Here is a 14634-nt window from a genome sequence, read left to right on the forward strand (position 1 = left end):
GCGCGGCAGCCTGCCAGAACCGCAGGGAGAAACGGTATAGTCGGGACGCGGCGCCGAAGTAGGCCCCGGCTGAAGCCGGGACCTAAAGTAGAGGCCGGCGCCGCTGGAAAAGAGACCGCGGCCCCGGAACAGTGCGCCGCAGAGCAGCGCGGCAGCCTGCCAGGACCGCAGGGAGAACGGGACGCGGCGCCGAAGTAGGCCCCGGCTGAAGCCGGGACCCAAATTAGAGGCCGCCGCCGCCGGAAAGGGGATCACGGCGCCGAAGCCCGCAGGGGGGGTGCCGGAGTCGCCAGAAAAGTGACATTGCGGCCGATGCGCAGTGCGGCCGCAGGGAGGGCACTGCGGCCCGATGAAGGGGATAGCCCATAGTGCAGAGCCACTGCTCGTCTTGGTGCCCCTAGGATCAATTTTTAAAATAAAATCAGCGCCGCCATAGAAGATAGTGCAGCGTATTTAGGAACTACTACTCCCCCACACTGTGAGAGAGTAAGGGGAAGATCTGGAAATTTAGGGGAAATACTCACCTAAACATCCCATGCAGTTACTAACCTGAAGGGATTGAGACGTCCACGGAGCTGTGATGGACGTCCTCGTCTCCTCCAACCGACAGGCTCTGGTGGGCGAGTGGGTGGGGGACGGAGCCAGGACCGGACTTCTAAGCACGCTTGTGTGCTAGGACCTTGGTCCTGGAGAGGGATCTATGAGGATACGGGGTGGCAGTACACGCCGTACTCATAGTCCGCATTGTGGGACTACAGGTGTGACTGCTCACCCTGTATCCCTCCGGAAAAATCTGAAAAGAAACGACGCACATTGAGGTAGATAAGGGTCTAATGAAAGACCCGTGTCCACCTCCTACTGACACTAAGCTAAACTGAAGAGTATAATGCCAGTCGGTGGGGTGTGCACTGCAGAGAAGGAGCTAACTTTTTTATTTGCATAGTGTCAGCCTCCTAGTGGCAGCAGCATACACCCATGGTTTCTGTGTCCCCCAATGAAAGGCGATAGAGAAAAGACATTTGTCCATCCAGTTCAGCCTATTTTCCATCATAATAAATCCCCAGATCTACGTCCTTCTACAGAACCTAATAATTGTATGATACAATATTGTTCTGCTCCAGGAAGACATCCAGGCCTCTCTTGAACCCCTCGACTGAGTTCGCCATCACCACCTCCTCAGGCAAGCAATTCCAGATTCTAACTGCCCTAACAGTAAAGAATCCTCTTCTATGTTGGTGGAAAAACCTTCTCTCCTCCAGACGCAAAGAATGCCCCCTTGTGCCCGTCACCTTCCTTGGTATAAACAGATCCTCAGCGAGATATTTGTATTGTCCCCTTATATACTTATACATGGTTATTAGATCGCCCCTCAGTCGTCTTTTTTCTAGACTAAATAATCCTAATTTCGCTAATCTATCTGGGTATTGTAGTTCTCCCATCCCCTTTATTAATTTTGTTGCCCTCCTTTGTACTCTCTCTAGTTCCATTATATCCTTCCTGAGCACCGGTGCCCAAAACTGGACACAGTACTCCATGTGCGGTCTAACTAGGGATTTGTACAGAGGCAGTATAATGCTCTCATCATGTGTATCCAGACCTCTTTTAATGCACCCCATGATCCTGTTTGCCTTGGCAGCTGCTGCCTGGCACTGGCTGCTCCAGGTAAGTTTATCATTAACTAGGATCCCCAAGTCCTTCTCCCTGTCAGATTTACCCAGTGGTTTCCCGTTCAGTGTGTAATGGTGATATTGATTCCTTCTTCCCATGTGTAGAACCTTACATTAACCTTGTAAGGATATACCCATGTGTATAACCTTACCTTACTTACATACAATACATGGTAAGAAGCAAAACAGAAAAAAATACACATAGAAAAATGTCCTTAGCCCAAATTTTTGCATTTTGCAGAGGTTTTCAGCTAAAAAACAGAATGGGTTTAAACTTTTTTTTTTTTTTACTTACTGACCCTTTTCACGGCTAGATCCCCCTTTTGCAATAAACTGAAAAATGAAAGTTTGCTGCAGGATTTGATTAAATATTTCTGGTCATTTTGTGTCTACAGCTCCTTAGCAGACTACTTCTCTTTCCAAAGAGTTTCTGCAGCAGCTTGGCATATGTACCACTAGGCTCTGCAGTAATTGTCGGAAAGTTTGAGAAGCTCTGAAGAAGCAGTAACCTATGGAAATTACTTTGCACGGCTGCTCTGTGTTGGTCCAACGTTCTGGAGTTGTCTGCCTCCTCAGTGGTAACTTCCAAAATCGCCAGTCTCTCACCAAGAACCTGGATGAAAAAAAATAATAAAGAAATAAAAAGAGAACGAAGAAAAACCTTTAAAAAACCATTTAAGGAGTTACCGTATCTTTATCTTTTACATTTTTGACAAATTAACATGATATAAAAAATAAAAAAAAGATGGAGCATCATGAGTTGTACCCTCCTTCCTCTATTGGACATTTAAAGGGTATAGTTCCATCATTTTACATACGTTTGGTTAGGTAATAACTACAAAAATGGGCAACTTTTTAAAGGAGTTATTCACTTTGAAGACTTTTTTTTGTACTTAAATACATGTATTTGGGGTTAAAAATAATTTTCCCAATTGAGTTTCATTAGAAATTTTGCACCGTTTGCCTTCTCTAACCACAATGTTGCTAACTGCAGAATGAGTTAACTGAGAATCTGTCAGCGAGCGCCTTCTGAGATTCTGTTGGAAGAGTTTGTAGCTCTGTTATGTCTTTTTCCTGATTTATGACCACAGACCACATCCAAGCTAAATGTTCAGGCAAGTAAAGAAGCTGTAAAAGAGAAAAAACGCAGCAAAACTTTTAACGAAACCCAATAGCAAAAATTAATTTTTAACCCACAATATACACATAAGGAAAAACAAAATAAAAAATAAGAGATGATTGTTTCCTGTGGTTGCTGCCCCCAGTGATTACTGGGTCCGTTGTGGGTTTACTTGTGCGATGCTTCGTAGCTTTCCTCCTCACCTGATCGATATGATGACATTCTTCGCTGATCCTCTGCCGCAGCGTTTCTGTAAGGTCCTGGCAGGATTCGCCGTCAGTAACTGTAAGAAACATCCGCACGTTATTCCAATCGCTGCAATAAACATTCACATTAAAGTCAGAAATGTGCAGAAATAAAAACCGGAAATTACATGGGATATTGTCGATTAAAATAAAAGGGAATTTTACAAAATCAAAGGGGATCACCCGAGATCTGGGAAGATGAAATCAACCTGGACCATCAGGGATGCTGGCATTATCCCCTCCTCTACCCTGGACAATCAGGGGTGCTGGCATTATCCCCTCCTCTACCCTGGACCATCAGGGATGCTGGCATTATCCCCTCCTCTACCCTGGACCATCAGGGATGCTGGCATTATCCCCTCCTCTACCCTGGACCATCAGGGATGCTGGCATTATCCCCTCCTCTACCCTGGACCATCAGGGGTGCTGGCATTATCCCCTCCTCTACCCTGGACCATCAGGGGTGCTGGCATTATCCCCTCCTCTACCCTGGACAATCAGGGGTGCTGGCATTATCCCCTCCTCTACCCTGGACCATCAGGGATGCTGGCATTATCCCCTCCTCTACCCTGGACCATCAGGGATGCTGGCATTATCCCCTCCTCTACCCTGGACCATCAGGGATGCTGGCATTATCCCCTCCTGTACCCTGGACCATCAGGGATGCTGGCATTATCCCCTCCTCTACCCTGGACCATCAGGGGTGCTGGCATTATCCCCTCCTCTACCCTGGACCATCAGGGGTGCTGGCATTATCCCCTCCTCTACCCTGGACAATCAGGGGTGCTGGCATTATCCCCTCCTCTACCCTGGACCATCAGGGGTGCTGGCATTATCCCCTCCTCTACCCTGGACCATCAGGGGTGCTGGCATTATCCCCTCTACCCTGGACCATCAGGGATGCTGGCATTATCCCCTCCTCTACCCTGGACCATCAGGGATGCTGGCATTATCCCCTCCTCTACCCTGGACAATCAGGGGTGCTGGCATTATCCCCTCCTCTACCCTGGACCATCAGGGGTGCTGGCATTATCCCCTCCTCTACCCTGGACCATCAGGGATGCTGGCATTATCCCCTCCTCTACCCTGGACCATCAGTGGTGCTGGCATTATCCCCTCCTCTACCCTGGACCATCAGGGGTGTTGGCATTATCCTCTCCTCTACCCTGGACCATCAGGGGTGCTGGCATTACCCCCTTCTCTACCCTGGACCATCAGGGATGCTGGCATTATCCCCTCCTCTACCCTGGACCATCAGTGGTGCTGGCATTATCCCCTCCTCTACCCTGGACCATCAGGGGTGCTGGCATTATCCCCTCCCCTACCCTGGACCATCAGGGATGCTGGCATTACCCCCTTCTCTACCCTGGACCATCAGGGATGCTGGCATTATCCCCTCCTCTACCCTGGACCATCAGTGGTGCTGGCATTATCCCCTCCTCTACCCTGGACAATCAGGGGTGCTGGCATTATCCTCTCCTCTACCCTGGACCATCAGGGGTGCTGGCATTACCCCCTTCTCTACCCTGGACCATCAGGGGTGCTGGCATTACCCCCTTCTCTACCCTGGACCATCAGGAATGCTGGCATTATCCCCTCCTCTACCCTGGACCATCAGGGGTGCTGGCATTACCCCCTTCTCTACCCTGGACCATCAGGGATGCTGGCATTATCCCCTCCTCTACCCTGGACCATCAGGGGTGCTGGCATTATCCCCTCCTCTACCCTGGACCATCAGGGATGCCGGCATTACCCCCTTCTCTACCCTGGACCATCAGGGGTGCTGGCATTACCCCCTTCTCTACCCTGGACCATCAGGGGTGCTGGCATTATCCCCTCCTCTACCCTGGACCATCAGGAATGCTGGCATTATCCCCTCCTCTACCCTGGACCATCAGGGATGCTGGCATTACCCCCTTCTCTACCCTGGACAATCAGGGGTGCTGGCATTACCCCCTTCTCTACCCTGGACCATCAGGGGTGCTGGCATTATCCCCTCCTCTACCCTGGACCATCAGGAATGCTGGCATTACCCCCTCCTCTACCCTGGACCATCAGGGGTGTTGGCATTACCCCCTCCTCTACCCTGGACCATCAGGGGTGCTGGCATTATCCCCTCCTCTACCCTGGACCATCAGGAATGCTGGCATTACCCCCTCCTCTACCCTGGACCATCAGGGGTGTTGGCATTACCCACTTCTCTACCCTGGACCATCAGGGGTGCTGGCATTACCCCCTTCTCTACCCTGGACCATCAGTGGTGCTGGCATTATCCCCTCCTCTACCCTGGACCATCAGGGGTGTTGGCATTATCCTCTCCTCTACCCTGGACCATCAGGGGTGTTGGCATTATCCTCTCCTCTACCCTGGACCATCAGGGATGCTGGCATTATCCCCTCCTCTACCCTGGACCATCAGGGGTGCTGGCATTACCCCCTTCTCTACCCTGGACCATCAGGGATGCTGGCATTATCCCCTCCTCTACCCTGGACCATCAGGGGTGCTGGCATTATCCCCTCCTCTACCCTGGACCATCAGGGGTGCTGGCATTACCCCCTTCTCTACCCTGGACCATCAGGGGTGTTGGCATTATCCCCTCCTCTACCCTGGACCATCAGTGGTGCTGGCATTATCCCCCCCTCTACCATGGACCATCAGGAATGCTGGCATTATCCCCTCCTCTACCCTGGACCATCAGTGGTGCTGGCATTATCCCCTCCTCTACCCTGGACCATCAGGGGTGTTGGCATTATCCTCTCCTCTACCCTGGACCATCAGGGATGCTGGCATTATCCCCTCCTCTACCCTGGACCATCAGGGGTGTTGGCATTATCCTCTCCTCTACCCTGGACCATCAGGGGTGCTGGCATTACCCCCTTCTCTACCCTGGACCATCAGGGATGCTGGCATTATCCCCTCCTCTACCCTGGACCATCAGGGATGCTGGCATTACCCCCTTCTCTACCCTGGACCATCAGGGGTGTTGGCATTATCCTCTCCTCTACCCTGGACCATCAGGGATGCTGGCATTATCCCCTCCTCTACCCTGGACCATCAGGGGTGTTGGCATTATCCTCTCCTCTACCCTGGACCATCAGGGGTGCTGGCATTACCCCCTTCTCTACCCTGGACCATCAGGGATGCTGGCATTACCCCCTCCTCTACCCTGGACCATCAGGGATGCTGGCATTACCCCCTTCTCTACCCTGGACAATCAGGGGTGCTGGCATTACCCCCTTCTCTACCCTGGACCATCAGGGGTGCTGGCATTATCCCCTCCTCTACCCTGGACCATCAGGAATGCTGGCATTATCCCCTCCTCTACCCTGGACCATCAGGGGTGTTGGCATTACCCCCTCCTCTACCCTGGACCATCAGGGGTGCTGGCATTACCCCCTTCTCTACCCTGGACCATCAGGGATGCCGGCATTACCCACTTCTCTACCCTGGACCATCAGGGGTGCTGGCATTACCCCCTTCTCTACCCTGGACCATCAGGGGTGCTGGCATTACCCCCTTCTCTACCCTGGACCGTCAGGGAGGTTGGAATTAACCCTCCAATACCCGGGACAATCAGGGATGCTGGCATTATCCCCTTCTCTACCCTGGACCATCAGGAATGCTGGCATTATCCCCTCCTCTACCCTGGATCATCAGGGATGCTGGCATTACCCCCTTCTCTACCCTGGACCATCAGGGATGCTGGCATTACCCCCTCCTCTACCCTGGACCGTCAGGGAGGTTGGAATTAACCCTCCAATACCCGGGACAATCAGGGATGCTGGCATTATCCCCTCCTCTACCCTTGACCATCAGGGGTGTTGGCATTATCCCCTCCTCTACCCTGGACCATTGGCGAAGCGGGCATTAACCCCTCCACTAAACTAGACCATCAAAGCAGTTGAATTTAACCCTTCAGCTACCCTAGTTCATTAGGAAAGCTGGAATTAACCCATTCACTACCAAATAAAGTGACAAACTCTTCTACTACCCTATACTACCAGGAAAGCTGGCATTAACAAGTCCATTACCCTAGACAATCAGAGAATATGTCATTAACCTCTCCATCACCCCAGGCCATCTAAGAAGCTGGAATTAACCACTTCGGTACCCTAGGCTATGAGGGAGATGGCATTAAGCCCTCAACTACACTAGGCTAGCAGGGAAGCTGGCATTAACCCTCCACTATCCTAAACAATCGTGAAATACGGCATTAACCTCTCCACCACCCGAGACCATCATGGAAAGCTCCATTAACTCCTTCATTACCCTTGACCACTAGTTATAACTTGTATTTCCCCTCTCTACAGCCGCTGCATGCGATTTCCTGGCTTTAGCTGGAAATGAAGACTAGCTCTGTCTGCATGTGGAGGCAAAATTAAGAATCTGTAAGAAATGACTCCATGCTCTTTTAGATTATATGTAGGAAATACAGCTGTGTAATAATAACATTTGCTGGCTGATAGAATTTGGGTTCCTTTTTAGGTTTTATTTTTCCTGCAGTGTGAAGTTGGGAGTGTCTGTACGGATCTGGCCATATGCCCAGTGCACACATGGCTACCTGTCTGCGGTGGGCGGCTGAGCGATTCCTGCTGACGCAGCTCTTGCATCCTTAGTTCCTCGGCGGCGAGCAGGGACCCTCTCAGGCTGCGGAGATCGTGCTCTTTCTCGGCTCGGAAGTTCTCACTCATCAGCTCCAGATGAGCCTTGTGGATCTGGGTAAGACTGATACGTTGTGCCTCCAGCTGCAGGACCAGATCAGCCTGCACAGGACGTACAAGGCAGGATAAAATTAAAAATCAACATATCAGAGGTCTACATATTGTCCATCATCACATCCCAGTCCACATGCCAATATTGCAGTTTTTACACTAGCAACTAGAGCCAGTCAGAAAACACTTCCTCTATTCTCCGGCTCACATTCCAGCTTTGCTGTGTAGACTGGGACAGAATGAGCAGAGGACAGCCACTTAAGAATGGCATTATTGTACTGCTGAAGACCTGGAAAAAGCAGTATAGTAACACTGTACACGTAGGAAAGCTGCATACACAGCTTTGTCTCATATACGGGACAGTTTTTTTCTTGCAGACTGGATTAGCCCTTTGACAAAGAATGAAAAAAAACACTTGCATTTCCCAATTGAAAAAAATTATTTAAAAAAAAAAATTGTAATTTTTATTTCAATAAATTTTTTACAGAAAACAATTCTACATCGTGTCACTTCACCTTTATTCCTCCTAAAAATTTCTAAAACGAACAATTGAACATTACCATTTACCTTGACAAAGGGGTGTGTCACCACACAGAGCATTGATTGGACAGTGTCAGACAGTATAGGGACACCCCACAACTGGTAACACCTAGTTGGCACTTTAATTATAAATTTCTAGGAGGAGTAACAGAGGAACGGCACAAAGCAGAGTGATAAGAAAAGATGCTCTAGAATGGTGACCTTATGGTTTTATGGATAAGGGATGGCCGTCTGTAAACGAACCTAAATCTGCTGCAGAACAAAAAAAAACAAAAAAAAAACAGCAAGTTGGAATTCTTTACATGTATTTCATTACGCAGGAACTGAAACTGTGCATGTAAATGGCCATCGGCTGAGTCATAGAAACAATTACTAACCCTACAGAGGCACAAAGAGAGAATACGTAAGGACTGAAATCTATCTGCCTGGGAAGCCACGCGAAACAGCTAAAGAAAAGCAATTGTGGACAGCTAATTAGACGTAATGGACAAAATGTTTCAAGATTGATTTGTCGTTATTCTTATTCTGTATGAATAAAAATAAATAAATACCGTATCTGTATGAAGTGTCCAAAAGACATCGCTTCAATAACATTAAGTGAAAAAAATATATATATTATTTACTCATTAGCGTTAAAGTTTCGTCACCAAACACAAGACGAGTTTGAGAAACGTTTTGGAGTCGAAACGTTGAGTTATTTTTTCACTTGGGAGTGAAATCACCTGGGGGGGGGGGGAAAGTTCAATTGCTTCAAAGAACCTTGAAAAAGTCCTGTATGGAGCAGAGGTGTGCATGTTCAACCTCCGATCCATTAACTGCCGTAGAAAACAAGACTACAGTCCTCCGCTATTTTCAACACTATCACACATACCTGTGCTCCATACAATGAGGGGTTCTACAAACCTTGCTTCCTGGAATCTAGAGCGCCGTTTCTGGGAATCCGAGCATTTGGACCCCCCAGTGATGACCAAGTTATCCTCTAGCCTACAGATGGGGGTTAACTAACTTACGACTTTTAAATAAGCATCGATTATTATCGATCGACTACTCTACCGGAAGCAATCTTGGCCAGAAACGCTAACATTTGCATGGACTGCACGAAAGTTCTTCAGAACAAACGTTGGCCGCACTTAAAAAAAAAAAAAAACAACAACCCTGTGTGGATCGCAACATGCTGGAGAAGTGATAATAAAACTTTTTTTTTTGGCTGTACTTGATACCTGGTAGGGAAATCGAGATGTTTACCCGTTGAGTACAGAGCTTTTATGGCCAACGATATAGGTTGTAATCAAAACAAACAGAACGGTATCATTACAAAATATTCTTAAATACAGAAAGCCACCTACCTGCTCCTGGACTACTGTATCCACTTTTCGTTGAAGCTCATCTCTTTCTAGTCGTGTGCTTTCCACCAGGGACGTTTCTGCTTCGAGTTTACCAGTCAGCCCATGCAACTTCTGTAAAAGGGACTCTTCTTCCACAAACACTTCCTGAACTTCCTTTTGTAATTCCCCAACTTGTGGAGATCCATATAACTGGCGACTCTCAATCAGATAGACACTTTCTTCTAATAAGCGAGTCCCGGCACCATCATTAGACACAACAGTTCGACTACTGACAGTTCTTGGGATATCCTCGTTATGTCCCATACATGATTCATCCTCTAAGTGATCGTGATCGTGATCTCTTTCGAAAGTCAATGATTTTACTTTTTCTTTTAACTGGTTAATTTCACTCTGCTTTAACTGTAACTCTTCCGAGAGTCCGGTAAGTTTTAGCGATAATTCTTCCTTATCCCGCTGTGCAATCTCTAGTTTTTCCATTAATTCCGTTGTGTCTTTCTCAATGACTTCTCCGACATGGAGTTGATCAGATGTAGTCAATTTAGAACGACCGACCATAGACTCTCCCAATTTGTCGCCTTTCAGCTCGGCAAGTTCATCTTTTAAAGCTTCGTACCTTAATCTATACTCTTCTTCCAGCTTTGATTTACTGTCTTCTAATTGCTCTTTTTCCTTCGCCAGGAAGGTATACTCATTTTTAAGTTCATGATAGTTGACCTCAAAGTTCTTTTCGGCAAAAGAAAATGTGTTCTTCTGTTTTTCAATCTCTTCTTTCAGCTGAAGCTCACAGTTCTTCAGTCGTTGATTTTCTGTTGAGAGAACTTCAATCTGATTTTTTAAGTCTAAATTAGCTTCGTCGGTAAGGTCCTTGTGGTTTTCAGCACCTTTTGTCCTATTCTGTAAGGCATCGTTTTCAACTTTGAGAAGCCTATTATCAGTCTCTAAAACAGACAGTTTTTCCAAGAGAACTTCTTCACCTTCCACTTGTTTCTCAAGTTCCTTGATTCTCAGCTGTAAAACTTGAACCTCTTGCTCGATACTTCCCTTCTCTTTTTCCTCTCTTTTCAGACAGGCCAACTCCTTTTGCAGTTCGTTAATCTGAATCATCATCTCTTCTGACTTAGGATCATTGATCGATTGCGTGGAGACCTTAAGCTTTGAAATTTCCAGAATTAAATTATTCTGTTTGGTTATCAAGTTATCTTTTTCCAACTGCATGGAAGAGATGGTCTGGGTCATTTCATGTTGCATCTGATCAATCTGGTTTTTATATTTTGTTTCTAAATTATCTCTCAGGCTTTCGACATTCTCGTTATGGTCTTGAGTCATTTCGTCTCTGAGTTTCAAGAGTTCTTCTTCCTGACTGAATAAGAAATAAGTCCTAAGTTTCTCCAGCTCGGCTTCTTGAGACTCCGCCATCCTATCCAGCACTGCATCTTTCTCCCTTTCCAACATTTCTAACTTAATTTTATAATTCGTCACCTCGGCTTCATGTTTGGATTCTAATTCTTTGGTAAATTCCTTGGAGGCATTCAGTTGTGCCTTTAGGTCGTCAATGGTGCTCAAGAAACTGTTGGCTTCGTTGAGTTTGTTTTCCTTTTCATTAAGGCTCTGCTTGGCTTTTTGGATTTGCTCTCGAGCAAAACTGAGGTCGTGAATTAGATCCTCGATTTGCATTTGCAGGTGGGATTTCTCAGATGAAACAATGTCAAGCTTCTTGGCCAATTCTTCTTTCATTTTCATCTTCTCCTCGTCGGACTGTAGCAGCCTGGCATGTAATTCACCGATGACAGCATTGAGTTCATCAATTCGTTCACTTGTCACGTTGATGGTCGTCTGGGCAGAGATGTTGTCTAGCTCTTGCTTGTGCTGAGCATGGATCTTCTCGATTTCTAATGTATGCTGCTTGACTAGCTCCTGCTTCATCTGAACAATTTGCTGTCCATACATCTCGTCTAGCTCAGCCTGAAGCTGCTCCAGTTTTCTTTGTGTCTCCGCTTCCCTTCGCGAAACGAGGTCTGCCTCCGACTGACTGTCTTTATGATGCTTTTTCTGAAGGTCTTCCACAGCGCCCATTAACTGCTTGATTTCGTCTGAGGATCTCCTCTCTCTTTGTTTGGAAGTGTTTAGCTCTTCGGAGAGTCTATTTATTTCCAGGCTCTTCTGGGTTAATTGTTCTCTCAGTTCAGCGACAGATTTTTCGTCCGCACTGATTCTCTCTTGCAGTTCTGCGCACTTGATTTCTTCATTGTGTAAGGCTGATTTCAGGCTATCGGTCGCCAAATCCTTCTCATTCAGCCTTTGTTCATAGGATGATTCAAGTTCTTTCTGCCGTTCCTTGAAGAGAAGCGTGAGATTTAGATCGCACTGCAGACATGACAGACAGCAGAACTACAATCACAGTTTAGGCTTTGTTCTATGGCACAATAGTTAAGGTGGAGAACACCCCCTCCTAGTAGGATGGCTTCAGATTCGGGCCCTGGGGTCTTTGTTCTGTACAGGTACATACTGTGCACAGATACATGTTATTAGACCCAAAAGTAAGCAGATAATATAATAACAGGTTACAGGGATTCAAGAGAAAGTGATATTATTCATGTGTGACCCAGGAGACATGGAGGATCCCCCAATGCACAGCTCAGGACCTGGACACAGACAAAGATTTAATTGTAGCGACAAAAAAAAAAAAAAAAGATCTCACTAATATATACCGTAATAATATTAATAATATATCCCTAATGTTTTACATACCGCTTCTATAATTATCGCTTTAATATAAAATATCCATCTATACATCCATGTCATATCTGTACCTCCATGTATACATCCATCTATAGATCCATGTCATATCTATTCATCAATCTATACACAAGTCATATCTATACATTAATTTATACATCCATCTATATATCCATGTCATATCTATTCATCAGTCTATACATCCATCTATAGATCCATATAATATCTATACATCTATAGATCCATGTCATATCTCTATATATCCATCTATAGATCCATGTCATATCTATACATCAGTCTACACATCCATCTATAGAGCCATATAATATCTATAGATCCATGTCATATCTCTATATATCCATCTATATATCCATGTCATATCTATTCATCAGTCTATACATCCATCTATAGATCCATATAATATCTATACATCTATAGATCCATGTCATATCTATATATCCATCTATAGATCCATGTCATATCTCTATATATCCATCTATATATCCGTGTCATATCTATACATCAGTCTATACATCTATCTATAGATCCATATAATATCTATACATCTATAGATCCATGTCATATCTATATATCCATCTATATATCCATGTCATATCTATACATTAATCTATACATCCATACTTGTACATCTATATCTACATCCATGTCATTTCTATATACACATTCCTGTCAGATCGATCTACAATATATAGCTATCTCAAGGCATAGAAATATGACATGGATGTATAGCATACCTACAGTATGTCATGTCTCTCTAATATCTATCCATCAAACATCTCTCGTTAACCATCAATACTTCTATCCAGATTTCTTTCCACATCCATCTCCTATTCATCTCGAATATCTATCTAACATATATCTATCCAGCCATCTATCTAAAATCCATTTCAAATTCAAAGAAGCTTTATTTGCAGGACATTAGTTTTGCCAAAGCAGGTTTACAGTATGGAATACTGACAAGGTACGGAAACGTACGTTGGGGTGGCGGGCATACACACCCCTCTGGATCCTCACCAGGAGCTGCGCACTCGGCACACTCTGCATAGGTAAATACCACAAAGGATTATCAGCAGCCTACATGGGGTCGGATAATGGGTTCCCTGTGGTGGTTGGTTTATATGTAAGTGGGATATAGATTTGCTTTTTTTTGTGCAATACCAATTCTAATGACTAATATGTAACATGATTATGGACTGTGCATATATTGATCGATATACATATTTTTGGTGATACTATATAATTGCTCACTGACTAGTGGATTCATTTGGGGTGGTGTGTGCCCCATTGTTACAGGAGATGCACAACTGAAGGGTAATTTTATGAATTTCCCCTTTCCCTATCTTTGTGTCATAATGTAAATTTTTATCAATAAAGTATATAAATGCTTTTTGACCTGGACTAGTAACATCGTTGTTTCCTATGGTAACTGGTTATGTGACATTTTTTTGATGTGTCCACTTAAGTTTATTAATACACGAGGTTCATATACATATGGCTTCAGATAGATCTTTCTCTCTTATGTGTTATTGCCATTTATCATTTTATATCTATAGATGTTCTATCCATCCATCTCATCCCCGTTCTATACTCATCTAAATGATACACATCTCCTCCAGGTGCTTCACACAAAATTAGAAGATCATCTACAAGAGAATTTATTTTAGTTCTTCAATACAAAAAGAGAAACTCATTATATAGAGTCATTACAAACAGAATGATCTATTTCAAGTGTTTATTTCTGTTAATGTTGATGATTATGGCTTACAGCCAATGAAAACCCAAAAGTCATTATCACAGCAAATTAGAATACTTTATGACATCAGCTTGAAAAATGATTTTAAAATCTGAAATGTTGGCCTACTGGAATGTATGTTCAGTAAATGCACTCAATACTTGGTTGCGGCTCCTTTTGCATCAATTACTGCATCAATGCGGCGTGGCATGGAGGCGATCAGCCTGTGGCACTGCTGAGGGGTTATGGAAGCCCAGGTTGCTTTGATAGCAGCCTTCAGCTCGTCTGCATTGTTGGGTCTGGTGTCTCTCATCTTCCTCTTGACAATACCCCTATATTCTCTATGGGGTTAAGGTCAGGCAAGTTTGCTGCCAATCAAGCCCAGTGATACTGTTGTGTGTAAACCAGGTATTGGTACTTTTGGCCGTGTGGACAGGTGACAAGTCCTGCTGGAGAATGACATTTCCATCTCCAAAAAGCTTGTCGGCAGAGGGAAGCATGAAGTGCTCTAAAAT

At 45.4% G+C, this 14634-nt stretch overlaps 1 protein-coding gene across 4 annotated transcripts in view; it reads right to left on the minus strand.

The window, feature by feature from the left end:
• AKAP9 (A-kinase anchoring protein 9) overlaps nt 1-14634 on the minus strand; it is a 269468-nt gene that overhangs the window by 165406 nt on the left and 89428 nt on the right. For all 4 annotated transcript variants that reach the window (XM_069729428.1, XM_069729427.1, XM_069729425.1 and 1 more), the window contains 4 exons: nt 9631-11964; nt 7594-7795; nt 2991-3070; nt 2190-2280 (listed from right to left, as the gene is read on the minus strand). In XM_069729428.1, the coding sequence (XP_069585529.1) occupies nt 2190-2280; nt 2991-3070; nt 7594-7795; nt 9631-11964 (2707 nt within the window). The remainder of the gene's footprint in view (nt 1-2189; nt 2281-2990; nt 3071-7593; nt 7796-9630; nt 11965-14634) is intronic.

The sequence above is a fragment of the Ranitomeya imitator genome, chromosome 6 (assembly GCF_032444005.1).
Source record: "Ranitomeya imitator isolate aRanImi1 chromosome 6, aRanImi1.pri, whole genome shotgun sequence".
Lineage (NCBI taxonomy): Eukaryota > Metazoa > Chordata > Amphibia > Anura > Dendrobatidae > Ranitomeya > Ranitomeya imitator.